The sequence below is a fragment of the Sinocyclocheilus grahami genome, unplaced genomic scaffold, assembly GCF_001515645.1.
Source record: "Sinocyclocheilus grahami isolate Dianchi unplaced genomic scaffold, SAMN03320097.WGS_v1.1 scaffold176.1, whole genome shotgun sequence".
Taxonomy (NCBI): Eukaryota; Metazoa; Chordata; class Actinopteri; order Cypriniformes; family Cyprinidae; genus Sinocyclocheilus; species Sinocyclocheilus grahami.
The window spans coordinates 2,135,432-2,161,829 of record NW_015505355.1 but is presented as its reverse complement, the minus strand read 5'-3'; the positions used below and the strand labels follow the sequence as shown (position 1 = coordinate 2,161,829).

General features: G+C 39.8%; 1 protein-coding gene across 1 annotated transcript in view; it reads right to left on the bottom strand.

Moving 5' to 3' along the window:
* kmt2cb (lysine (K)-specific methyltransferase 2Cb) overlaps positions 1-26,398 on the bottom strand; it is a 134,740-nt gene that overhangs the window by 15,371 nt on the left and 92,971 nt on the right. Inside the window, exons 27-45 of the mRNA XM_016283713.1 lie at positions 23,959-24,136; positions 23,503-23,601; positions 21,532-21,579; positions 19,561-19,698; positions 19,438-19,470; positions 19,208-19,357; positions 17,977-18,121; positions 17,567-17,799; positions 16,533-16,606; positions 15,522-15,725; positions 14,865-14,933; positions 10,167-12,020; positions 9,729-10,045; positions 7,956-9,631; positions 7,703-7,814; positions 7,523-7,589; positions 7,368-7,431; positions 6,917-7,149; positions 74-1,645 (exon numbers count right to left, since the gene is read on the bottom strand). Of these exons, the coding sequence (XP_016139199.1) occupies positions 74-1,645; positions 6,917-7,149; positions 7,368-7,431; positions 7,523-7,589; positions 7,703-7,814; positions 7,956-9,631; positions 9,729-10,045; positions 10,167-12,020; positions 14,865-14,933; positions 15,522-15,725; positions 16,533-16,606; positions 17,567-17,799; positions 17,977-18,121; positions 19,208-19,357; positions 19,438-19,470; positions 19,561-19,698; positions 21,532-21,579; positions 23,503-23,601; positions 23,959-24,136 (7,266 nt within the window). The remainder of the gene's footprint in view (positions 1-73; positions 1,646-6,916; positions 7,150-7,367; positions 7,432-7,522; positions 7,590-7,702; positions 7,815-7,955; positions 9,632-9,728; positions 10,046-10,166; positions 12,021-14,864; positions 14,934-15,521; positions 15,726-16,532; positions 16,607-17,566; positions 17,800-17,976; positions 18,122-19,207; positions 19,358-19,437; positions 19,471-19,560; positions 19,699-21,531; positions 21,580-23,502; positions 23,602-23,958; positions 24,137-26,398) is intronic.

Below are 26,398 nucleotides of genomic sequence, written 5' to 3'. Positions count from 1 at the left end.
AAAATGACACCATCAAGACGAGAGCTCAAAAATACCCATGTTTTGAGATGACAATATCTCCTGAATCACTCACCCCAGTGCTATCCATGGAGCTCTGTCGCAGAAAAGCTTTGAAGTCCATGGATCCCTCTTCCTCTGACCTCAAACTGTCTCCAGACCTCTGGTGAGGCAGTGCAGAAGGTGGAGTCCTCTTATTCTTCAGGAGGTGTTTGAGGAGTTCATTCCCAGCTTCTCCTTTCGAGCTGTTGGCTGGACTTTGGCTCGCAGGATGAAGCAACATTCCCTCCCTCTCTCCCTCTACCTTGACCATGCCTAGTCCCATTTCCATCTCCATTCCTTTATGCCCATGGCAGTCACTTGCCTCCACCTTCTCCAATTTGATGTTGGACAGGATCCTGTCATGCATCTCCTGTTGGCACATGGCCATCTCTGGCCCTCCACCGCAGCTGCCTTCAGAAAGCTGGCGCTCCAGCTCAGAGTGGGGCTGGCTGCTCATGGAGCCTGGTGTAGACGATCCAGGCTGGGACGTCTCGCAGAACTCATGGTCGCCGAAGACCATTGGGTTCCTTGTCGGTGTGGATGATGTATCTGAGACACAGGGTGTTAACGGGGCTGTCAGGTCCGAGCGAGGTGTGGAAGGAGCTCTCAGCGACTCACAATCATCATCTTTCTTCTTCTTGCGGTTCCTTTTCTTCTTGCCCTTCTCCTCCGGAATGATGTTGGAGTACAGCTGGATCAGTGACGGACCGGGACCTGGAAAGTTCGGAGGCAAGGGCATGGGACACTCCATTGGGAACTGATGCCCTTGAGTTGGATTCTGAGGCATCATGTTTGGCCCAGGATATCGCTGAGGTCTAGCTTGTGCCTGGACAAAGTTAGGCCCATGGGGTGCTAGGTTCTCAGAAACAAACCCCGGTCCCATTTCCTGAGGGAATGGACCGTTACCCATCATTGGTCTGGATGGTCCTCCAACGAACCCTGGTTGCATGCCTTGCTGATGTGGAAATGGTGGACCTTGCATCTGCTGTTGCATTCTGGGTGGCTGCATGAAGTCCTGCGGTAGCTCCTGGTTGTAAAAAGGCATTTGTGACAAGGCCCTCATTGTACCATCTTGGCAGTTAGGGACTTGCTGTTGCTCCATGCAGTGTTTCACATGCTGTCTTTCCACCTCCTTCATAAGCTGCACTCTTTGCCTCTCCTGCTGCTCCCGTAGCCGCTCCTTGCGCTCACGCTCCTGGAAGCCTTCACTAAATGGGTTGGTATCGTCGAAATTCACGTGAGAAGACTCGCCACCTGCCTGCCCCTGACTGGGCCTTGCCACTGCCGGCTGCGTAGGCTGTGCCTGCACTACTTGAGCAGGCATTACTCCTGGCATTTGAGGTGCTCCACTGGCAACAGGTGCACCAGGGTGCCAACCTGCTGTGTTGGTCACACTAGTTGCATCTGGTTGGCCAGGGTGGAGACGAATGGGCATCATGGGACCCATCATAGGTTGGTTCATTGGGGGCTCAACTGGCATCATGCCAGCATGGGGCTGCATTGGTGGCATTCCATGCATCATTGCAGGCTGCATGCTACCTTGTTGCTGCTGATTAACCCTGTACTCCTCTATCAGCTCTGCATGCTCCTTCTGCTGTTTGCGGATCTGGAAAAAGCACAGGAAAAAATTGGACTGAAACATTTACAACTACATTAATTTTTCCATTCATTTAAACATGTCCTTGACAATTACAAGAAAATGTCTCCAAGTTTGAGGGAATATGTCCTTGTCTTTCTAATATATAGTGATGAATCTTTGAAACAATGTATGTATGAATTAAAGGTAGGGTAGGCAATTTTGGAGAGGCTAGCAATAGCAAGCTAGCTTTGAAAGCATAAGATCCCACTCTCCCTGCAAAATCAGTCTCCAAAGCTACGCCTCCTCCAAAACGCATGATTGTGCACAGGCAGACCAGAGGCTAACCAGCGAAACGATGAGAGAGCGTTGGTGAAGGGTTGAATGCAACGCTGTCAGATGACCTCATGTCATAATATCACAATAATAACGCCTTCCATTCTCACGCTGATGACGTATCATGTCTACATGAACAGGGTGCGCGGAAGGATGCAAATACATACGTTGACAGGCAGGTAGGACAGCCTATCGTAGCCCTCGGACCGAGGGATATGATTGGACAAACATTTTATGGTTCTATGCCTTCCACAGATCTAGTTTTACATTTTTTAATTAGTTTTATTTCAATATAGTTTTTTTTAACGATATAATTTATAATTTGCTATAAAATTCAGTTTAGTTTTTATTAGTTTCATTAATATTGCTGTTAGTTTTAGTTTAGTTTTTATTTTGTGAACACATTTTTATTTAGTTTTTATATAGTTTAGTTTCAGTTTTAGTTTCAGTTTTAATTAAAGTTTAGCAGAATTAACAGATAACTTCCAGAGCGCAGGCCAAAGAAAGACTATAAGGCATAATTTAGCCTTATAGGCAAACGTCTAGCGACACAAAATTAACGCATGCTAAGATTGATTAAATGGTAAAATTATACAAATATACACCAAAATGAAGCAGTCAAGCCTTTTTACAAAAAAATTCTACACAAGTGCTTAACGTCATATCTAATTATGTGTATTGAGATATTTGATATGAAAATAAATGGTATCAAATAAATAATTTGGTTATGATGGTTAGATCTCTTTTTTCTTATTTAACCATAATCATGATATTGTAGCCTAACTGTCTTGTCTTGCTCACTTTTCCGTGAACAACTGCGCATAAATCATAACTGGGACTAATGAAATTCAATAATAACGGCAAACGCATTTAACAGTAAAGGCTCATATTTGAATATGCTCTTTTCATTTATGAAGAATTATAAGCGTGTGTATGATGTGATTTAGCCTATGCACATTTGTCCGAAAGCCTGGCAGAGTGATCACAAGACGCTAGGCTAAAGTTTTGTATTGTTTACAGAAAGGATGCTCGTTCTCATCTTTTTTTTCTGTTAATTATCACGTTGCACTGCATGTCTGTTTTTCTTCAAAGCACCAACTTAGAATGCCTAATTTTGGTTTGATTGCTTGTGTTACATGAGAAAATAATGCGGGTGCGGTTCGGGTCGCAACTCATGGTCTTTATTATGTCAGATGGATCTTGGTCTGGTACAGAATTAAATTAGTGCTGTTGTTGGATAACGGGTCGAGTGTTCTTTTAAGTACTGCTGGTGCGTGTTTTGCATCTGCTTTGCGTCTCTACGTCAAATAACCCCATGTGCGCGATGCACCATTTACAGGTATTTCCCTAAACTGCCACACAGCTCATATATTTTTCCGCCAAGGGGTGAGAACGTAATGATTATGAAAACGATTATTTATTTTTGATAATAATTATTTTATTTCAGTTACTTTTTCAATAACTGTTGTTAGTTTCATTTCGTTTTAGTTTTTCAATTATTTTGTCATTTTTATTTTATTTCAGTTTACAGTTTATTTTTCATCAATCGTTTTTGTATTAGTTTTAGTTTTCGTTTACGGAAAAAACCTTGCCACAGATTATATAAATACATTTAGACCACTTAACTTAGTGATTGCTATCGGAATGTGAAGAGACTTTCAACCCAAAAAACAAAAACATGTTTTTGAACCAAACCACCGACTCTGTCTTTAAAGGGGTCATATGATGCGATTTCAATTTTTCCTTTCTCTTTGGAGTGTTACAAGCTCTTGGTGCATAAAGAAGATCTGTAAAGTTGCAAAGACTAAAGTCTCAAATCCAAAGAGATATTCTTTATAAAAGTTAAGAGTCAGCCACACCTACCTAAAACGGCTCGTTCTAACACGCCCCCACATATCTACGTCACTATGTGGGAAGATTTGCATAACGCCGCCCAAATGTTCACACAAAGAAAGAAAGCGTAACTTTTATTCTCGCTGTAGTTTTGTTGTTTCCGCCGCCATGTCGTAAAGACGCTGTGTGTTTCGTTGTGAAAGTGAAACTACTTTGTTTGGTCTTCCAAAAGAGGACTATATCTGCTTCGTCATGCCTGGAGCTGATCCGTGCTGGTCACTGAGGAAATACTACCACTCTGCGCTGTCGATCGCCGGATCGGCTTTCACCGTGGACGAAGCGGAGTCCTGCCCGGGGTCGCCACATGTCCTTCCGGACGTTCCTTTGTCGAAATCGCCGGCCGCGCCGTTCTCAAGCCCAAAACGTGAGTTTTGAGCAGTGTAGAGTAGACATTTTTTCAGGATAAACACATTTCATGACTAGAGATCAGTGGTTAAGTTGTATTTACAACACTGTTCCAGAACACGTCAACCCAAATATTCGGATGTGTCCAGCACATTTTATGGAGGACAATTTCCTGATCCTGGGAGAGTAGACTACAATGCCGGCTGTTCTGACTCAAAGACTGTAAGTACGTCTTTTATATTTAAAGAGTTTTTATATTTTATATATTTAAAGCGAGTTTTTTGGGCAGTGTAGAGTAGTGCTTGTTGTTTGTCATTTCTCCGATCACAAATGCAGACATGTTTTTATGTTTACGCGGCGCGATGCAACGCAACGCGTAAAAAGACAGTATAAGTCATTATAATCCATAATTATGTCCCCACTGGATGCAACGAATGCCTCGTTTATAATGGGTTTTCATGTTTTTGAATCATCGCTCCGGCCGGACAGGGCATCATCACAATATGGTAGGGGCGTAACATTTCCGTCACACGCTTGAGGTATTCGGCCAGTCAGAGCACACCTCGCTTTTTCAGACCGATGAGCTTTGTAAAAATCGACGCGTTTCAGAAAGGCATAGAGGAGAAACAATAATGTACAGTATGTGGAAAATAATGTGTTTTTTGAACCTTACACCGCATAAACACATTTCATTACACCAAATACACAAAATAATGTTATTTTTAGCAGCATCACGTGACCCCTTTAAGTCAACAACAGTATGTTAGAAATAATAATAATACTCTTCATTAGACATTGATTCATTGTAAATGTAGCAGTATTTCTTACATCAGAAAATATAATTTCATAGTATATTACCTTTTCAAATTGTACAAACCATAGCTGAACCATAGATTTAACAGATTCTTTTTAGAAAAAAGACTTTTCTATCTTTGACTGTTACAAATGGAAAGAGTCATCCAAATATTTAAGGACGAATGATGAATGATGAAATTAATATTTGTATTCATATTAGGGCTGTCAGTTTAACGCGTTAACTTAATTAATTAGTTATGAAAAAATAACGCGATTAAAATTTTTGAATGCAGTTAACGCACTGGCCCCGCCCCCAGACCTGTACGTCATCTTACATTTCATACAGTGGACTGTTGACAAATATGATGCAGGGCAACAACTCCATAAATGCAGTTATGCCCTAAAATTCAAGATAATGGTGCAAAAAAGGCCTCTGTATGAATTTCTGTCTCATATTTATATCGTAGGATAAGCGACAGACTCGTGTGGAGCAGCGAGAGCAATATCACAAGAGTGCTGTTTTTGTCACGAAGAACAAGTACAAATGTGATTTTATACAACAGTTCAGTAAACAAGAAGTTAATATTGTGCTATATTTAAAGCACAATTTTGTGAGTTTTTGTTCAATTTTGCCATCGAAAATATTACCTAAAAGCCACAGCAGAATTGCTGTGCGTCTCTGAGCAACACAGTGGTGTTTAGTTTCTGAATGAATCCGCATTTTGAACAAATCGTTTGAACCAATGATTCAGTAGCCCATTCATACCCTGCATCCCAATGTGCATACTATCCACCCTATCTGCCCTAAGTAGTACTGAAAATTACTAATATCACATAGAATTTAGGATGGATCTTGTGCACATTGGGACGCAGACATAGAGAGAGCTGTTTACTTCATTCCTGAGTGAATCAGCCGTTTGAACGAATCAACTCATAAATACATTTACCAACTCCTGCTGGTAGTTTTCATTTCTTCTTTAAAGTATCATTTCATTTATTTAAAAAAAGGTATAATTAAAGGGATTAAAGGGATAGTTCAACAAAAATAAATAAATAAATTCTGTCATGTTGTTTCAAACCTGAATGATTTACTTTCTTTTGCACAACATAAAAGAAGGTATTTTGAATACTATTTATAATATAACTAAGCTGTTTTGGTCACTAGTGACTTTCATTGCATGAACAAAAATACTGAGATGTTTCTCAAATTATCTTCTTTTATGTTCCATACTTTATGTTAGGCCATTGTAGCCTAAGCATTTAACACAATAATAGATTTAAATGATCTTTTGGGGGTATTTTCACAGCCAAATTTAGTTTTACAGCACCCTGTAATTAATTAGATTAGAAATTTTAATCGACTGACAGCCCTAATTCATATTAAAACATTCTGAAAAACTATTAAATGGTAAGATGTTAACACTAAGGGCGATAGCTGTAGTATTAATAACTGTTCTAATTTTCTGAGAATAATGATGTCCATGCCACAACTTTAGTGATGACGACACAGAGAAACAATATCATTTTAATCACTTTCAAAGTGTTTTTTGTAATCTGATGAACGATAAAAACACCAACAGCCAATCAGAATCCTGAAGAACTTGAGCATTTAAAGCAGCAGATGACAACTGCAGCACACACTTAAATTAAACCGATGGCTATCGTCCATTGGTGTGGACACTAGTATAGTTATTGTTATAGTGTGCATGGGCTTTAAATCAAATGATAAGGTGCTTTGTTTTCAATGATGAAATGATATGTGTATTTTTATTTAATTTTCAATGCAATTATAATACTTTTCTAGATTATCTTATAAACTGAGAATTGTTTTATTAGGTTTATTTTTCAGAAAGAGGCCAGGGACTTCATCTGTAAGCAAAGCGGCTCATGAAGATCAAACCATGAATGACTGATATTATGTGTGTGTTTTACCTGTTCCAGCTGTTTCTGCACCACCCCCTGCTGCTCTGTCACATGTTTCAGCTGCTCTGCATCCTCCTCAGGAAACTCCCGTCCTGCTTTCTTGGCAGTTCTCTGCTTGGCTGACAGGGCCTTTTTTGACTTTCTATGGGCCCCAATCTGCTCCTCCAAAAACTTCTGCTGCATCTGAAGTAGCTGCTGGGTTTCCCTGAGCCAGTCTTCATACTGAACCTTCTGTGCATCATCTTGATGGGGAAAAGGTTGGAATTAATAATTACTGGCATACAGAATAAATTTTTGTGGTTAAGTGTAAAATGACAATTTAAATATGTTAATAAATGCTTATTTTGGAATTACATTTCACATTATACACATCTTCATATTCAGAATGTTTGTTTCATAACTGGATGAGTAACACCAGTGTGGACTGCATTACTGATATCCATAATTACTAAAGACTTACGGGAAAATCCTGGTCCAAAATTTGGGGGATTGGGTCGTGCCATGTGAGGAGCAAGTTTGCCATCCTAAATGAGAAATTAACAGAACATTGAGACAAACTGAAATCTGCTGATTCCATGTGTGCCTGCTGATAAGAAGAAATCTGAAGAGTCTCACCTGTCCAGCCAACTGCACTGGAGTTATACCTCCATCAGGGCCTGGTAGCTCCTGCCCTGTCTGGACACTAATTGAGATTTTGTGAAGAGGAGAGTAAAGGAAAAGCCATTAACGAAAAAGCTCATACACTGAAATAAATCTAATAACATTTCAGTCTAATAAACGAGACCATTAACTCACTTGTTCATGACCATAGGAGACATTCCCATGTTGTTCTGGACCACCATTTTATTGATTCCTTTCAATGCAACCATCTTTGCTTTCATTATGGGGTCTGTGATAGCATCAAAATCTGAATAAATCAATGGAAAAGTATGCAAATTTAAGTCAATTATAGTCAAGTACACATTTTGCCACATGCAAAACAGAGAAAGGCCTAATCTCGAATCAAGGAAGAACAGAATTAGATCTTGTTATATTAGCTACCCCTTACCTATGTTGGGGAAGAATGAATCACTGGGATGCTGTCTTATCATAGCTTGCATTTGCTTCTGCTGCTGCTGCTCCTGTCTCTCCTGATCCAGGAGGTCTTGGAGAAGGAGTGGTTGCTCCTCCAGAAGCAGTGGTCTGATCTGATTGCCTTGCTGTGACAGCATTGCCTGTTGAGCAAGAATACTGTGTTGTTCCCCTGAGAGTACAGCATCCTTTTGATCCATACCAAAAATATGGCTTTGTTGTTGTTCCTGAATGGAGCCTGGGACTTCTAATGTGCTTTCACCATGAGAAGACACCAACGATTGGTCAATACTGAGGCCAGTATCTATCCCCTGCACTGAGAAGTTTCCTTGCCCCAGCATAGTGCTACTGAGTGACAATGTAGCTTCCTGACTTGGTGGGTTGCCTTGTGCTGATGAGTGTTCCTGCTTCTGTGATTCACCTTCTGGTGGTACATTGACCAGCATGCTTGAAAGCACTGGAGTAGCATCGGGGTGAATTCCAGACTTTGGAGCCTGTAAACTGGCATCAATATCACTTTCAAAGCCAGCTTGATTAATGGCAGCACTATCATTTACCTGATTCTTACAAGATGTGTCTCGGGACAAGCAATCTTTAATTCCATTTTTGCTATCCTCCTCTGTTTTCAAGGAAACCAACACCTGATCCTGAGGAACGTCTGGACTGATGTGACCTTGAGACTGAGCCGTTTTGTCTACTACTTCCTTTGCTGTTGATGTTGAGCATGACGATGATGAGCCATCAAAACTATCAGTCTTTTTCTCAGCTTTTGTCTTTTGGAAATCATACGTCTCAGCGTGGTCTTCTATTGGATCACTGAGATCCAGGTCCTCACTAAGATCTAAATCAGCATCAGCATAGGCAATTATATCAAATTTCCCAGAAGTTAAGAAGTCATCTAGATGCAGGTCATTCGTTTCAAGATCCAAGTCCTTTCCATCATCTGGATCGAGATTTAAGTTCTCTAAATCGGCATCCACAAGGTCCTTCACCTCAACATCTTCAAGGTCCTTCACAGCAGATTCATCAGTATCGATTTTCTCCTCAGGTACTTCATTTGTGGATAAAGGGACCTCAATGTTTTGGACAGCAGATATAGCAGCAATACTTGTGAGTAAGGGAGCACTGAGAGTCTCACTGGAAGCAGGTTGACTTATAGACCTCGTCAGGGGGATTTGTGGATGTCCAGCTCTCAACAGAATATTGGCTTGTTGTAAATTCCCCAAGCTGAGAGATGCCTGCATCTGCGTATTAGCTACCTGAGACTGATTAATTGTTGTGTCCATTGGCTTTGGAACTTGATTGAAGGGAAATCCAATTTCTTGGCCACCCATGAAACCTGGGGGCCGTTGCTGTGAGGGCAATTCCATTCGATTTCCCTGCATACTAGGAGCTCCAAAGGGAAGCCGAAGTCTGCTATCTGGCGCTCTGTGTCTCAGTTCTATGAAAGGCTGCCCCATGATGTTGTGCTGTTGCACATGCATGCCACGAGGAGGTAAATGTGGGGTTACTAAGGGGTTGCCTCCTATTGATTTCCCCAAGTCCATAGACATGGATCTTCTCATCTGTGGATGAGCTTCAATTATTGGGTCGTGCATCTGATGTGGTCTTGGAGCTGCTATAGGACCTTGGACATTAGGAGTGAGGGGCATCCTAAAATCAACAAAAGAACATAATATTTGCAGTGTTTTTGAATAACATTAGTCCCTACATTTCATACAAATGGTTTGAAGTATATAATTTCACCCACCTTGGCCCAAGCTGCCTTATATTTGAGTCAGCATGTGCAGGAAACTGTGGTATAGGAAACTGGCCTTCAGGGAAATGCCCCTGTTGATCTCCTGGGAATGGCCCATGGAATCTCTGAGGGGCTCTCACAGCTCCTGGACCAGGATATGGTGGTGGTGGGCGATTAAAAATTTCACTCTGTTGGCCTGTAGACTCCAGACTCCAGTGTTGAGGGGTTCCTGGAGGCATGGTCAGAGGATGATCCTGTACACCCTTATCTTGACGTATGGCACTCTTCTGCTGTTGCTGTTTGAGGATCAGCTCTCGAATACGCTGACGCTGTAAACAAATTAACATTGTGTTAATTAGTGTTGTACAAGTTATATATTGTAACTAATACAGTGCACTTCATAAGCAAATAAACCATCTTAAATAGAGTAGCAACAAAATAAAACCACACCTGTCTGAGTCTTTCCTCAGCTTCAGCAAGAGGTACTGTTTGAGCTTCAGTGCTGGGCTGGCCCATGGGGTGGGAACTCATACGCTGTACCAAACCTTGTTGTTCTTTATTTTCTCCACATTGAGGATGTGGAAGCATGGGGGCCTGCTCAAAAGGGTCATGGATGAGAGTCTGATTGGGTCGACTGGATATTGGCTGATTTACGGTTTCATCTGTCATGCCCAGATGTTTAAGGGTCTGAGGTCCATGTTTTGTTGGACTGGCAAAAGAGTCTTGCATCAAGACTTGAGGAGGAGAGAATGGATCTTGATTGGCCATGGGCCCAGGTACCAATCCCTGTCCGACTCCTCCAGGATGAGGTGTTCGTGAGGGATGTGCACATGAATCATTAGGTAATGACTGGGACCTTCCCAATGACTGTGCGTGAGGATCAGGCACTACAGGGCGTGGCAGTCCGGGGGATTGACTAAAAGGATCAGTAGTCCTTTGGTGACTTGGAGACTTGGGGAACCGGTCTGCCATTCCTGGGCGTGGGGTCCCAGGGGGTTGAGCGTAAGGGTCCATTGACATAGGAGACATTATGCAGTTTTGAGTCTGCTGCTGAGAGGGTTGATTCATCATGACCGGATGACGAGATGCAGGCTGCTGAGAGTAGGGTTCAGGGTCATGTGGTCTAGGTGTGCCTGGCATTCTAGCGTATGGGTTAGAAAACGATAGAGATGGGGCAAAAGGGTCACTCGAAGGTCTTGGTGTAGCAGACTGTTGTCCATAGGGATCACACTGGGAATAGTCTGGCCGAGGGGTGGAAGGGGCTCGAGCATATGGGTTACAGGAAGGCTGGCGTGCCATTGGCCCAGGCTGAGAAAAAGGGAGGGTTTGGGGCTGTCGTGAAAGCCTCTGATTTGCATAGCCGTCACCTACTGCAGGACGAGGAGTGAGCGGAGGCTGTGCATAAGGATCGTTCTGTTGATTCTGGGAAAATGATTCAGAAGGACGAGGGGGCATCATTGGTCTTTCGAAGGGATCCCCACTTGCTCTCCGTGCATGCATACCTGCATATTGTTCCTGAGCCTGAGGGGGTGGCATAGGGGTTTTAAAGACCTGGATGGACCCTGATTCATTGCTGCCTGGAATAGGAGTGAGTAAAGGACGAGCATATGGGTCTGAGAGTATCATCCTGCCCTGGGGCATTCTCTGGTAGGCTTCCTTTCTCACAGACACCCTAGAGAATGGATCATGGCTTGGGGAGCCAATAAGATGCCTCCCTTCCACTGTCTGACTTGCTCTGGGAGGGCACATAGGTTTGAGAAAAGGGTCTGTAGCTCCTGTTGGCCTTGGGGTGCCTGGGGGCTTGGCATAGGGGTCATTACATATGGCTGTTGGAGAGCCAATTGGCTCTGAAAGACCTCTGGGAGATTTCCCTGATTCCGAGTTACGGCGTGGAGTTCCCTGCCCAGTAGGTGGTGGTCTGGGTGTGCCTACCATTTTGGTGTAGGGATCCCAGGGTGAGGATGGTCTGGAGCCAGAGGAGCTTGGGGAGAACATCTGAGGGCTCTGTGGCTGAGATCCTGAAGATGGGGGTGGTGGATGAGGGCGCAAAAAGACGTCATCTGGGGAACACGATGTCGGCGTGCCGGGCAGCTGTGACTTTGATGAACTGGGCTGCTTGGGAGACATGTTTCCACTGTTGGAGTGCACAGATACTGGACTATTCAGGTGACCAGAAGAGTCATGCTCAGATTGGCTGATTGATGGAAGTTGTTGCTGCTGCTGCTGAAGTTGTTCATTCTTCACCTGCTCAAGTTTCTGTGTAGCTTCGATCTTAGCTTGCTGCCTACTTTTCTGTCTCATTTGCTTCAACAGTAAGTGAAAAAATATATAATAATTATTAAATAATAAGAAAATGTACCATGTGTGATTTATTTAAATTACATAATCTAGTACAATTGCAATTAAATTCATTGAATAGTAATAAATTAAGCTAACATAAATATAAATTCTTTATTTTAGAATTTAAAACAATTTTTCTGTCTTTTGACAAGCTTAATTAATTCTTGGCAAAAGGGAACACACAGATGTAATTCATTTAAAGTTCTGAGAAGTTATGTCTGAGTTTATGCATGAAGAAAATGTCACATTTCAAACATTTTTCATATTCCTTTCCGCCCTCTCAAGTAAAGAAATATGCTTTAGTAGAGTTTATTTTGAAGGCTGCTCATGCAAACATTAAAAACTGTAGCACAAAATGCAGTTGTGACTAGGGCTGTGACGATAATCGCATTACCGCGGTAATGAGCTGCCGACCGCGGTGTTAAGGTCATAACCGTCATCACCGCAATTTTTTTGCAAGGTATTTGCAGGAGGAAGCTAGAGGTCTGCATTCCCGCAGGACATGACCAAATTTCTTGTGACGCGGGATTAAATTCCCGAATAAAACACGGTAGCAGTCGGTAACTCTTGTGTAATTTGAACGGGAGCGGGCGGTCTAACAATATCCCATTCCCGTCATCCTTTCAGAACAGCATATATGCGCTTTACTCACTCTTATCGACCACCGTACAGCCTGCGCTCAGGACTGTTATGCATGCGCCAGGCAGAGAAACCCACGTCAGGCTAGTCTTCTCAGGGATGTTAAATTGTTTGGTTAAAAAGTGATTTCATTTCGCAATGACTACAAGCCAACGGTTTTGTTCCCAAATTTTTTTTTCTTTCTCTACGACTCTGTCCTACTGTGTTGACAGCAAAATGTTAAAGGGGTCATATGATGTTGCTAAAAAGAACATTATTTTGTGTATTTGGTGTAATTAAATGTGTTTATGCGGTTTAAGGTTAAAAAAACATTATTTTCCACATACTGTACATTAATGTTTCTCCTCTATGCCCCGCCTTTCTGAAACGCGCCGATTTTTACAAAGCTCGTCGGTCTGAAAAGCGAGGTGTGCTATCCAGCTATCCAGTGAGTTGTGATTGGCCGAATACCTCAAGCATGTGATGGAAATGTTACGCCCCTTACCCTCACCTTATTCCGGCCGGAGCGACGAGACAAAAACATTAAAACCCATTATAAAAAAGGCATTTGTTGCATCCAGTTATGCATCCATAATTACGAATTATAATGACTTGTACTGTCTTTTTACGCATTGCACTGCATCGCGCCGTGTAAACATAAAACCATGTCTGCATTTGTGATCGGAGAAATTACAAACTACAAACACTACAAACGCTACTCTACACTGCTCAAAACTCGCGTTTGAATCGTCAGTGGCAAATTCTTTAAATATAAAAACGTACTTACAGTCTGTGAGTCAGAACAGCTGGCATTGTAGTCTACTCTACTAGGATCAGGAAACAGTCCTCCATAAAATGCGCTGGACACATCTGAATATTTGGGTTGAAGTGTTCTGGAACAGTGTTGTAAATACAACTTAACCACTGATTTCTAGTCGTGTCCTCTTTTGGAAGGCCAAACAAAGTAGTTTCGCTTTCACAACGAAACACAGTGTCACACACGGCGGGGCGGGCTAGATTGAGCGGAGACCGGAGGCCTAGAGTGAGCAGCGGCCGGCGGCCTAGAGTGAGCGGGGGCGGGACGGGCTTGCGGCAACCACATGTGGCGACCCTGGGCTGGACTCCACTTCGTCCACGGTGAAAGCCGATCCGGCGATCCACAGTGCAAAGTTGATGTATTTCCTCAGCGACCAGAACGGATCAGCTCCAGGCATGACGAAGCGGATATCATCCTCTTTTGGAAGGCCAAACAAAGTAGTTTCGCTTTCACAACGAAACACACAGCGCCTCCACGACATGTCAGCGGCGGCAACAACAATACTACAGCGAGAATAAAAGTTACGCCTTCTTTCTTTGCATGAACATTTGGGCGGCGTTATGCAAATCTTCCCACATCGTGACGTAGACATGTGGGGGCGTGTTAGAACGAGCCACTTTAGGTAGGCGTGGCTGACTTAACGTTTATAAAGAATATCTCTTTGGATTTGAGACTTTAGTCTTTGCAACTTTACAGATCTTCTTTATGCACCAAGAGCTTGTAACATTCCAAAGAGAAAGGAAAAACTGAAATCACATCATATGACCCCTTTAAACGAATTTTGTATTTTGACAAGACGAATAAAAATAACAAATAAGCTTTTTTTTTTGTACAACTTACATTTTTTATATTTTTTCTCTGCAACACTTTTTCCTATTGTGTTGATAGCAACATGTAAAACTAATTTGATTCTGGACATGACGAATAAAATAAATGCAATTTTTGTGCAGACTACATTTTTATTTGTTATCTCTCTCTCTCTTTCAGTAGTGGAAATTTAAATGTGAGATTCTGGAAACGAGATCTACATTTAGCGCGAACGGTCGGGTCAGGACGAAAATTATTCCAAGCGGACAGCGGGTGAACAAAGAGTGAATATATAGCGGGAGAGGGTGGGTGCGGATACGGAATATAACCTTGTACAGACTACAGCCTGATGTTCCCTTTTTATGTTGCAAAACCCAAATCAGAAAAAAAGCCTCTTTTATGTTGCACTTAAAAAAAAGTTATTATAAATGTAGCCTAATTAATAGTTAAATAATATTATTCAAAGTTTTAACAAGTTGCGTTTGGATGAGTGCGTTTATATCCACGAACTGTAACCCGAAAAACAATGTCTAAAGAAATAGGAATCGAAGTTTAGCACAACTCACCAGAACTAAGCAATGTTGGGGCATGTTGAGCTCGGCTTGTTCTTTCTGCAGCTTTCTCAGGTTGTTATTCTTTTAATAATTTATTGTACAAAGAATGGGTTACAAACAATGACAAAGACTGTTCCATAATTCCTATTAAACTCAAAAGATATCGAAAAAACAACAAAGTTATAGAAATAAATATTATTTTATGTTAATATTGTTAATAAAATTAGCTGTTTTAATAATAAAGAAGACTACTTTATTATTATTCATTACTATGTTCATTTACAAGCTGCATGCATTCTTTATCAAAAGTCCGTGGCGGGGGGGTGGGTGCGATAAACCGCCAAACCGTGTGATTTGTTGCTTCTTCACCACGGTAAGAAAAAATCCCATACCGTCACAGCCCTAGTTGTGACACATTTGTTACACGTTTATTGTTTTTAATGTAACTCTTCTATTATTCTGCAAACTTGTTTGATGTCCACCACCAGACCAAACATGCATTAAAATAATTCTCATTGAAAAATAAAACTCGTGTCTCAGTTTTACAAATCGGACAAGTCAAAGACATAGAAATGTCATTTATATCATTTATTTGACAAAACCAAAACATTTCTGGCTGTCAATAAGTAATTTATCTCTTTTCCATACAAATGTCTATAGAGGACTTACCTGTCTATACTTCCATTCTTGTTCATGCTCTGATTCCTTGTGCTTCAGTGGATCTTTGAACAGTAATTCCGGGTCCAGTGGTGGAATAGCAGGATCAAACACTTCTAAAGGCTGCTCTGGCGGAGGCGGCTGCCGCTTAATGGTCTCGTTGGACATCTGAACTTTGTTAATGCGCAGGGCTGCCCTGTTATCTCTGGCCTTTTGCTGTGAATAGTAGAGTGATTGTGCAGTGTTGATATCAAAGAAAGACCATTGAAATTCAAAGGTTGCATAAATTTGCTAAAATTACATGGTTTTTAGACTAATTGTCTAAAAGCGTTTTTATTTTAAGTGGCACTCTTTCACGTCAAGGTAATGTTCCCTTTAATCATATCTTTTGAAATGTATTTATCTCTTAGACCGTAATCAGCTCCTTGGGTCCAATTTATTCTTTTGACTTTGACCAACACTCAAGGGTCGCTATATCCTGCTGAAATAAATTCTAAAGCCCTATTCGGACGGGACTAGTTTTCTTTGAGTTTTGATTCTTATCACCTGATATCTGTGATTTTCATGTACAAATTCAGACGAGACCAACATCTCCATGTTTATTATAGAGGCGGGAGGGTCTGTTTTGTACATCTGGGCGTCGCAGAGATCACAGGCTCTGTATGCATGCATTGCGTATAGTAATTCGGATTGATTACCATAGTATAACCACAGTTTTACTACAAATGCCATAGTGAAGTTATATGGCTAGTAAAGCAAAACCATGGTTAATGTGTGGTTACTTTAGTTTAACAATTACATTTTTCTTATCTATTTGTAGTAAAACCTGAATAGGGCTTAAGCTGGTGTATTCTGTTTAGTGGTGGCCTGATAGAACGGGTAGACCAGCATAGCCATGTTATTCACCAGGAAAATTTAGCAGATGAAGCTGTTCGACAAGCCAGCACACCAGCATTCCAAACATTACATATGCTGGTGATGATGATAAACTCAGTGTATTGCAGCAGATACTGTGTAACTTACCACATATGGAGCCCGGTCCTGTGAACTTGCTTTTCTCCAGAGTTTTGCAATTTGTTTGACTCGTGTTGACCAGTCTGTAAGGTTATAACATAAAAATAAAAGTATCTATTAGAAGTATAACATTGAGGGATATTAAGAAGAGATCGTGTCCATTAAGGTCAACATGTAAATCTAAATATACCATATTAACTTTCTTAATTGCATTAATATATAAAATGTTAGATTTCATACTAGGGATGTCCCGTGCAGATCTCAAGGATCGGGATTGGGGCCGATCATTAATTTTTTGCGGTCATGCCGGTGACGTGCAGTACGTGTATTATGTCGACACTCGTATGCATGTGTTCAGCCATTATTAAAACCAAAAGAAGAAGAAACCAGTGAGGCCTGTTCTAGCTTGTAACACATGTTTGAGCTTCTGTGTTCAATGCATTTGATGCGCACTTTTGCAACGATCACATATTCATTTATCATTTAGTTTTATCTGCAGTCTATCTAAAACGTCGTTACCATAACGTGTTGCTATGGGTTGCGCCTTGCTTCCGATTTGACTGACAGACTGGCATTCTGACACAGTGAGTTTCATGCTTTCTAACCATATCTCCAATTTTTTATCTTTATGTTGCAATTATTATGCTTATTGTATGCATAAAATACAAGAAGTTTACATCAGAAGTCCCATGTTCTATCAATGTCTTTATACAGTATGTGCAAATATATACATAGAGAGAGTGTATCTGATATATATATATATATATATATTTAACTTTTACTCTCTGCATAACTCTGTATACAATGGATTGGTTTTAATAACTACTAGGAACACACTAGGAAGTATCGGATCAGGACTCAGTATTGGCAGATATTCAATATTCAATGACTCGGATCAGATCGGATCGGGGGCAAAAAACCTGATCGGGACATCCCTATTTCATACTATAGTAAAATGGGTTCCGTCGTGTTGATTGTAACAAAGTACTTTATTGATTTTCAAAGCTTTATATGACAGATCATTTTTAAATCCCTTAGCTGACCTGGATATTCCTCCTTGAGGTTCGGGAAGTTGACATTAGTGTACAGGACCGGTGCGACAGTGGCAAGTTCTCCGAGCGTTTCTTCTTTCTCCCACTTCAGAGTGCTTTTCTGTGCGGTGGACATGGAGTCTCCCTCCACCTCAGAGGCAGCGGCTGGAGCAGAGGCCGAAGCTGAGCCTGTAGCGGACCACGGACCAGCAGTCTCCTGCGCTATCAGATTGAACTTCCTGTCCCTGTGCAGCAGATATAAATGTCATCTAGAAATACTGATTTAATCAAACTGTGCCGCAACATTTACACCTACTGAACAAGAGGAGACTAACATAAATGTAGTCTGTTCATTTATTTTTTAATCAATATTGCAATTTAGATGTGAGTGTGCATATGTATGAAGAAATATCAAGGCTGACCTAAGATTGTCTGAGAAAGGCATGCGCTGCATTGATGGGATATTTCGAGCCATATCAGGCCCTACTCCAGGAGCAATTTGGGACTGTGAAAACTGCTGTTTGGGTTCCATCAAACCATTCGTCACTGGCATTCGTGAAGACATTCCTGTACAAAAACATTCCAATACAACTGAGCAACGGTGCATACAGCAATCACAGTGAATGTAATTCAGTTTGATTCACCTGAGAACGAAAGACCTCATTTTTTTAAAACAAACAAAAATGTGTTTACAGTAATGCACTAAAGGGATGAGTCAAAATGCCACAGACGCCATCGACTGAGCTATTACAAAAACCCAGAACATTCCGGAAAGGTGAAATGTGTGATTTTTGAAGAATGTGCAAATGTACAAATACCATCAACACCGAATTACAATAATAATGTCAACACAGGTTTCTTGAACGTTGCCACTCTCTGTCATTGGCCAAACAGAAAGTCTCAAGCAAAACTCCCAAAATCATGCTGGTTCAACAATATAGACTTCTTTAATGATGTCATGCAGGTAGCTGAGTACACATTTTTCATAATCAATCAATTCAAGACTGAATTAATGTCAGACTATTACAGACTATTTCACTATTTTTATTCTGCCTTGTTTTGCTTTATTTTCAGATGTTTGATTCAGTCGTAGGATTCCTATTACATCACTCTTCACACTGCTTTTATTCTTTTGACAAACTAAAAGACATAGAATGTAATTTGTATATATAACAAATGAAAGATATATTCTGATTGTACTGCATGTTTGCTTGTTTATTTTGCTCAATAGCATGATCTATGTCCACATGTAATACAAACAAGAACTATGCTTCCAACCACAGGTCAATGGCTGTAGTTCCAACCACAACTTTCCGACGCGGTTTGTGAATATTTGTTGGAAATATGGATTCAGGAATCACTGAATCACTGATCTATGCTGGTAACGATGGAGCTTGCAACCACAGTTGGCTAACTATGCTTTTGGGAAACCCACCCTTGGTAGAGACGCTCAGAATTGTTTCGATAGTGCCACACTCTTTTGGAAGTAAACATATGAATGCTACACGTAACAGTTGTGCATTAAAACCGGCATGGGAGTATTTTAACATGGAAAATATGACAGACATCATACAAATGTTACTATCAAAAGACAACTGCTAAATTAGAGTCTTAATCATATCACTGAAACATTCCTTATTTTCCTAAACAAACCTGAGATAGGTTGGGAGGGATGTAAACCAGGGCCTGCGAGACCTTGCAGGGTTTGAGCTCCCTGGATCTGTTGAGGCATCTGAGGAGGTTGGCTGGTGCTGGGGCTCAGGACAGCTGTGAAGAGATCCTCCACATCCTTCCCACCAAGCTCTGCAAGGAATGGGTCAATACTTACAACATATCGAATGAACGAGTTCACTGGCAGTTGGTGCTTTGAGTTTATAACCTACCTGGTATTTTGTAGAGTCTGCCGAGTATTGATTCTGTAAGGTAGAAAGATTCGTTGTTCACATTTAGATGTTTCAAGAACAAGTATTACTATTCAACAATGCATACATTTGTGATATACAGACCATCAGTGACCATCTTGTCCAGTTCAGGGCTGAGAATGCCATCCAGTGGCTCCTCGTGCACCTGACGTGGGTGAGTTCGGCCCAGATGAGTTTGAGATGAAACAGATGCGTCTTCTGTAAAAGGAGCAACATCCAGACCTATACAAACATATACACAAAAACACAAATAATGTCACATCCATCACAACAAACTAAAATTGCAAACCGTGGACCATGTGTCCTGAAATTGGTTTAGTCTTGGGTGCTTTAACTTTAACACTTTCCCTGCCACTGGCAGAATTTTGCCACTGGCAGAATTTTGTGTCTTTCTGTGTTTTCACTATTATACGGTACAAGGCATTATTACACATCTTCTGAGTACTGAATGTTTGGACTAAAATACGGTGAAAAAGCAGAAACAAGCGATTGCATATGTAAGCAGACGCATATGTAAAATAACTAGATCGTAAAGCATTAAACAGCATGTAAATCAAAACTGCCAAACGTTACTGAATGAACTGTCGATCCGGGAACTGGTTTTGGACCGTGCAAGCTTTGGATGTGATGATGGACTCAGTCTACTCCATCTATGTTTTGATCATCATTCTGAATCTGATCCAGATGCAGTCTTTTACAAAAATACGATTTTCCCAGCTTTTTGTTCAAAATGTTTTTTTGTTTTTTTTAAAAAGAAGAAATTTACCAACATTCAAATGTTGATAAAAAGTTTTTTTATTGGTCTTATGAAGTATTCTAATTTGTTGCGATAGTGAATTGGTGGGTTTTTGTTAAAAGTGAGCCAAAATCATCACAATTAAAAGAACCAAAGACTTAAACTACTTCAGTCTGTGTGCACTGAATTTATTTAATACACGAGTTTCACAATTTGAGTTGAATTACTGAAATACATTTTTTTATCTTTTCCACAACATTCTAATTTATTGAGATGCACCTGTATATAGCTAGAATTAAAACATTAAAAAAAGCAGAGGCCCTTTTTTCTTTTGACATACTGCATGCTCATACAACAAAATATTCGGGCGGCCTTGAAAATTTTCTGAAAATGATAAAAAATGCTGACAGTGGCTGGCATTTTTTTTTCAATATGCTGGCAGGGAAAGGGTTAAAAACTGGCATTTTTATTCTTTTATTCACTCTCACTGTGTTTCAGATCTGTATAGCTCTCTTTTGTTTTGTTTCGTTAGTGGACCACAAACAAAGTCAATGGGGTCCCCAATTGGGGACAGACAGTAATTTTACAGACAAAGCAGTTTAAATATTCTTCAGAATATCGTGTTCTTTATAAGCAAGTCATACAGATTTGGAACAACATGAGGGTGAGTATATGATGACACAATTTAAATTTTTGGCCGAACTATCCCTTTAACATTGAACTAAAACTAAAAAGCAAAGACCAGAGCAGGTTGTGGATCTTGTTATATGAGTCATATCCGACATGGACAAAACTGAATAAATAACCTGTGCAGCAAATAATTCAAATAGAAATACTACTATGTGTTCGGAGGGAGGTCAGACTGCCTCGCCTTCCAAGGCTGCTTTTACAGCAGGGATGAGCTCGACATCTTTCACAAATTACTAGGGTTGGTTCCTTTTCATCAAACCAAGGACTCAGTGGATGTCGGTGGAGCAGTGCCCCTATTCTTCACTCATCCATTCAAGTAGAGGCCCTGACTGCCGCTCACGGGAGGACAGTCATTCATCTACGCCTTCGGTTTTCTGAAACGCCTGTCTCTAAAACATCTCAGTTCTGTGCTGGTATAAGAGAAACGTCCTTGACTACATCGGTTATCCCAGCACTGCATTGCTGGATCATTCTCGATATGCTAGGTAATGTAAACTAATTGGACTGCATGATGCATAATGTTTGGATTCAGGTGCAGTGTGCATTGTGGGTGATATGTCAAAAATGGATAAGTAAAACAAACGTTCCCAGAAAAAGCAAATAACTTAAACATGATCATGAGCTCTTACCAAATGATGAAGGAGAGTACTCAACTTGGAAAGGGCAAAAATCAAGACCTACAAAGATCCAAACCAAACACAATGAGGGATCAGCACCATGAAGAGAGAAAGAAAGATTCTACAGATGATTCATACACAATGTAAAATAAAATGAGCCAAGAATGAAAAATATGGAAATGCCCAAGAAAGTAATATAATGAAAAGACAATCAAGACCATCTCTTATAGATAATTAAATATTTAGATATCAAGCTATTTATTCATCTATTTTCAAGAAAAAGCTAATTAATATGTGTAATTATTAGGTGTGGAAATTTGTGTGCATCAACAATGAACTGATTTCAACTGAATAACGACTGTTTACTATTGTCTTTTTAGAGTTGCTTTACAACAGAATTGAATTTTGTTTGTATCAGTGAATCACTATTTTCTTGTTCAATTTAAAGCTGCTTTGAAATAGCGCTGTCAAACGATTAATCGTATCCAAAATAAACGTTTTTTTTTACATAACGTGTGTGTACTGTGCATATTTGTAATGTATATATAAATACACACGCATGCATGAATATATTTAAGAAAAATATTATGTTTACATATTAAATCTATTTATACATATATAATATAAATTATAGGAATATGAATATATACATGTAAATATTTTCAAAATATATACTGCATGTGTGAATATTTATATATACATAATACATATACACAGTACACACAACAAAAACTTTTATTTTGGATTCGATTAATCGTTTAATCGACAGCACTACTTTGAAACAATCTGTATTGTATAAAGCGCTATATAAATAAAGGTGACTTGAACTCAAAAGCACACTACTTTCATGTCTCTCATGTGTCAATATTTCATGTCAATGTATTTATTTAACTGGTAAGTAGCCAAGTATTAAGCGGGATAATGTACAGTAAGACCGTTATTATGGAATCGACAGCACTACTTTGAAACAATCTGTATTGTATAAAGCGCTATATAAATAAAGGTGACTTGAATGACTTGAACTCAAAAGCACACTACTTTCATGTCTCTCATGTGTCAATATTTCATGTCAATGTATTTATTTAACTGGTAAGTAGCCAAGTATTAAGCGGGATAATGTACAGTAAGACCGTTATTATGACAAAATAAACAGAATCCTTGCATACAAATAACATATCCTATATGTCTCAAACTGCAATAAGCTCACAGGAAATATGAGAGAAAACGCAAATTGTGCAATAATGGAATAAAACAATTTTCACACACTTTATGGGCAAACTTCTACATATGAAAAGTTATTTTTGCCGCCGATATGTTTGCATTAACATTTCTACGAATGACATTATTTCATTGATGGGTGATGTTTCACTTGTTTTCGATAATTATTTTTCGCCATAGAAAGAACGCAAATGATTTTTGTTAAACGCTCCATCTGGGTTTGATTGATGAATAAATTATACACAAGTCTTTCTCCATTTACTAAGACATCCGATCGGTTCCAATCAACTCTGAATGTTTTTAGCTTTTCGAATTCACACAGAGAAAATTAAAATGTTATAAATGTCAAATTGACTAAATGTGTTAACGACAGCAAAAATAATTACCCGTGTGGATTTTATTAACTGCGTGTGTTACTTGTTACGTTTGAAAGCCCTATAAAAATGATTACATTTTAAGTTTTATATGAACATTCAATGATAATCTATCATCTAAGCACAAGCTTCAAGTTTTTTTTTTATAAATTACGAGAAACAAATCCAGTCAAGTGATTCGACACTTACAATTGTCAGTGCAGTTAAACGCTACACTACTTTTTGAAATGGGAGGCCTTACTGTAGTTTAACTATGTTTGTACCCCACGAAGTTTATGTACCCCGACAATGATAATAGTAGAACTAGAGAGCTGGAGCTCACGGAAAGGGCTCATCTGAACAGCAAACGTGCTGTTATTTCTCATGTTTAGAGACACTCATAAAGGCCTACCGGACTCCTCAGTTTGCCTGGTATTAGAAAACATTCCCAGCAGCTCTGTGTCTGATTTCAGCTCTTCGGACAGGTCCACTAGAGGCTCCACAGAATTCTCTGTGGATGCGGATAAAGCAGGAATGTGATTATAAGGGCCTGATGATTGTCCTCTAAGAAAGTGTTCTAAATTGTGCAGACCAATTTAAAGACAACATGAAATTGCATTTGCAACCCATTTCACTTTCCATAAGGGGACATTTCTGAGTGATTCTGCAAGACCAGGAATGTGTGTAAAGCAAGTAAATGCAGTCTATTTAAATTTCATGTTGACTTTAAGAGAAATAAATGTATAAATCAGACTGAGTATGAAGGTCATGTGGGAAAAAAGACAAAAAAGAAAGAGACAAAAAAGCTGAGACAGCCCGTGTGTGTTTGTGAGTGTGTGTGTAAGCACCAGTAGCGTGAGAAACGTACGTGCTGCTACTGCTTTCCTGGCCAGCGGTGCCACTGACGCACTGAGTGATGCGTATGACAATGGCTTCATCTGATTGGCCAGGAGTTGTTTCCTGTCTCGCTCATCCTCTAGCAGCCGTGTGGTTTCCTGTCTGCTCTGTTTGCTCTTATCCAGCAGGTCTTTCCCAAAAAAGGCCTCCTGCAAGAGAAGATTGTGGAGTCTGAGTACTTCAGAATTCTGTATAACACGTACAAAGTGATTGATTTGTCCAACTAGAAAAGGTGGATATGGGTTTAGAAAATTATTGGTTTCATAAATCAGGCGTTAATCAAATAATAAGAGTTTTTCAATGGTGGATGGTGAATATTTAGAGAGCAGGGTAGTGCATGGCTAATAAATATAATACAATTTAATGATAGCAAAACATGCAGAACGTAAATAAAGGTTTATATTACAGAATATTTGAAAAAGAAACATGAACCACTTCTGTTAATCAACCAAATGTTACAAGATATACATTTCAGATTAATGCTATTTGTTTAAACTTTATATTCATGAAAGAATACTTAAAAGGTTTCTACAAAAATATCAAGTAGTGCAATGGTTTTCAATATTGATTATTATAATAAATGTTTCTTGAGTATCAAATCAGCATATCAGAGTGATTTCTGAAGGATCGTGTGACACTGAAGACTGGAGTAATGATGCTGAAAATTCAGCTTTGCATCACAGGGATAAATTATATTTTAAAATATATAGCAACAGTAAACAATTATTTTGAATTGTAATAATAGTTCACAATATTTCTGCTTTTATAGATTTTTTTTTAATCAAATAAATGCTTGAGCGGAAGAGACATTAAAACAAAAAATCAAACCCACCTCAAATTTTTGAACAATAGCACATATTAAACTAAATAACCAAATTTGTGTGTATATATATTATTAAATATAGAATTATTATAACACTACATTATATATTACATCTTAAATTATTAATATGAATATTATTCATCTTAATCACACATTGAATCAATTTCATATTTGCATGATTTTCTTTTTCAAATTCCAGGGCTGAAAAACATAATATCGTTGATGCAAAACACACACACGGCGCTCCTACCAAAGACAACAGAAGTGCACTCTAGATGGTCATGCCATTCAAAGCAAAACTTCTGAAGAGGCATACTCAAATCACATTGTGCTGTTATCATTCGTAATGAAGGTATTGTTGACAGAGTATGTTTTTCGGCTACAGTGGAGATCTTCCAGAAGGCTGTGTTTGTCTGAGCAGACAGTCTGACAGCATGGCTCTGGCTCTCAGATGGCGTTACTCTGCACTGACTGTCACGTTGTGGGAGCCCCTCGAATGAGCTCATGTTTCATCCCGGCGCGGACCCGCAGGATGCACGATCTACAGAGACGCAATCACATGAACAAGCACGACAACAACATGCGTGCTCTAGCACACCGCCTGTTCTGTCACTTCAGTTCAGCTCACCTGACAGCTTCCAGCTCTGAGAAGCTGCCTGGCTGAGACACTAAAAGCCTCCATTTTCAATAATTGATTTGAAGTGGCTCTTCTGAGAAGCACCTTTAGGGTGGATTCTCTCAGGAGCTAGCGTGAACAGCTAGCATTAGCTCAACCAACCAACTACGTCATCATTCCCATCCCGTCCGATCTCGCTTTCTAGGGCACGGTGATATGATGGTATAATACAACGTGTGGCGGTATAGATTTTTCTGGATCTTTTATACAGTGGTAAATACATTGTGTGCAGAACTGCTTTATGCTATTTACATGAGAGGGTGATACAGAAACATACAGCGGGAAGTGGGTAGGGATGGGTGTATCGATCTAAGGATCGATATATCGATACTAACGCGAGTATCGAAAGTATCGATACTCAAACTAAAAATATCGATACTAAGGTGTGTTTTATTTACCAGTGATTTTGTTTATTTAAAATAATAATAATAACGCGTACAAATGCACTGAATTGGACGAATAACCTTTGTTCGCAAGTAATTGTGTAGGATATAACTATTTTCCTGCTCATCTGAACACACGCAAATGTTGCAAGACAGAACCAATCCATCACAGAGAGCGTTCACTCAATTCTAAAAGTGCATTCAAACAGGGCTGCTTTTCCCAAAAGTATCATAAGAAAGCATTAAAGCTTTTGGGAACGGCAGCCCTGAACTATCAGAGGACAGAAAAAAACATATGTTTGAGTTATTTCACAATAAACCAATTGAAATTGTAGCCTACATAGTTTGTACAATTTCATTTATGTAAATTGAACGTTGAACGATAATATAGATCATGTTCTATTCTGTAATGTTAATAGAAATCATACACTGTCAGAACAAAAAGGTTGCATTTTATGGATGCAACAGCCTATCACTGGCAGTCCCTTATGATAATGAACCATGGTTTTACTAAAATGACCATAGTTCA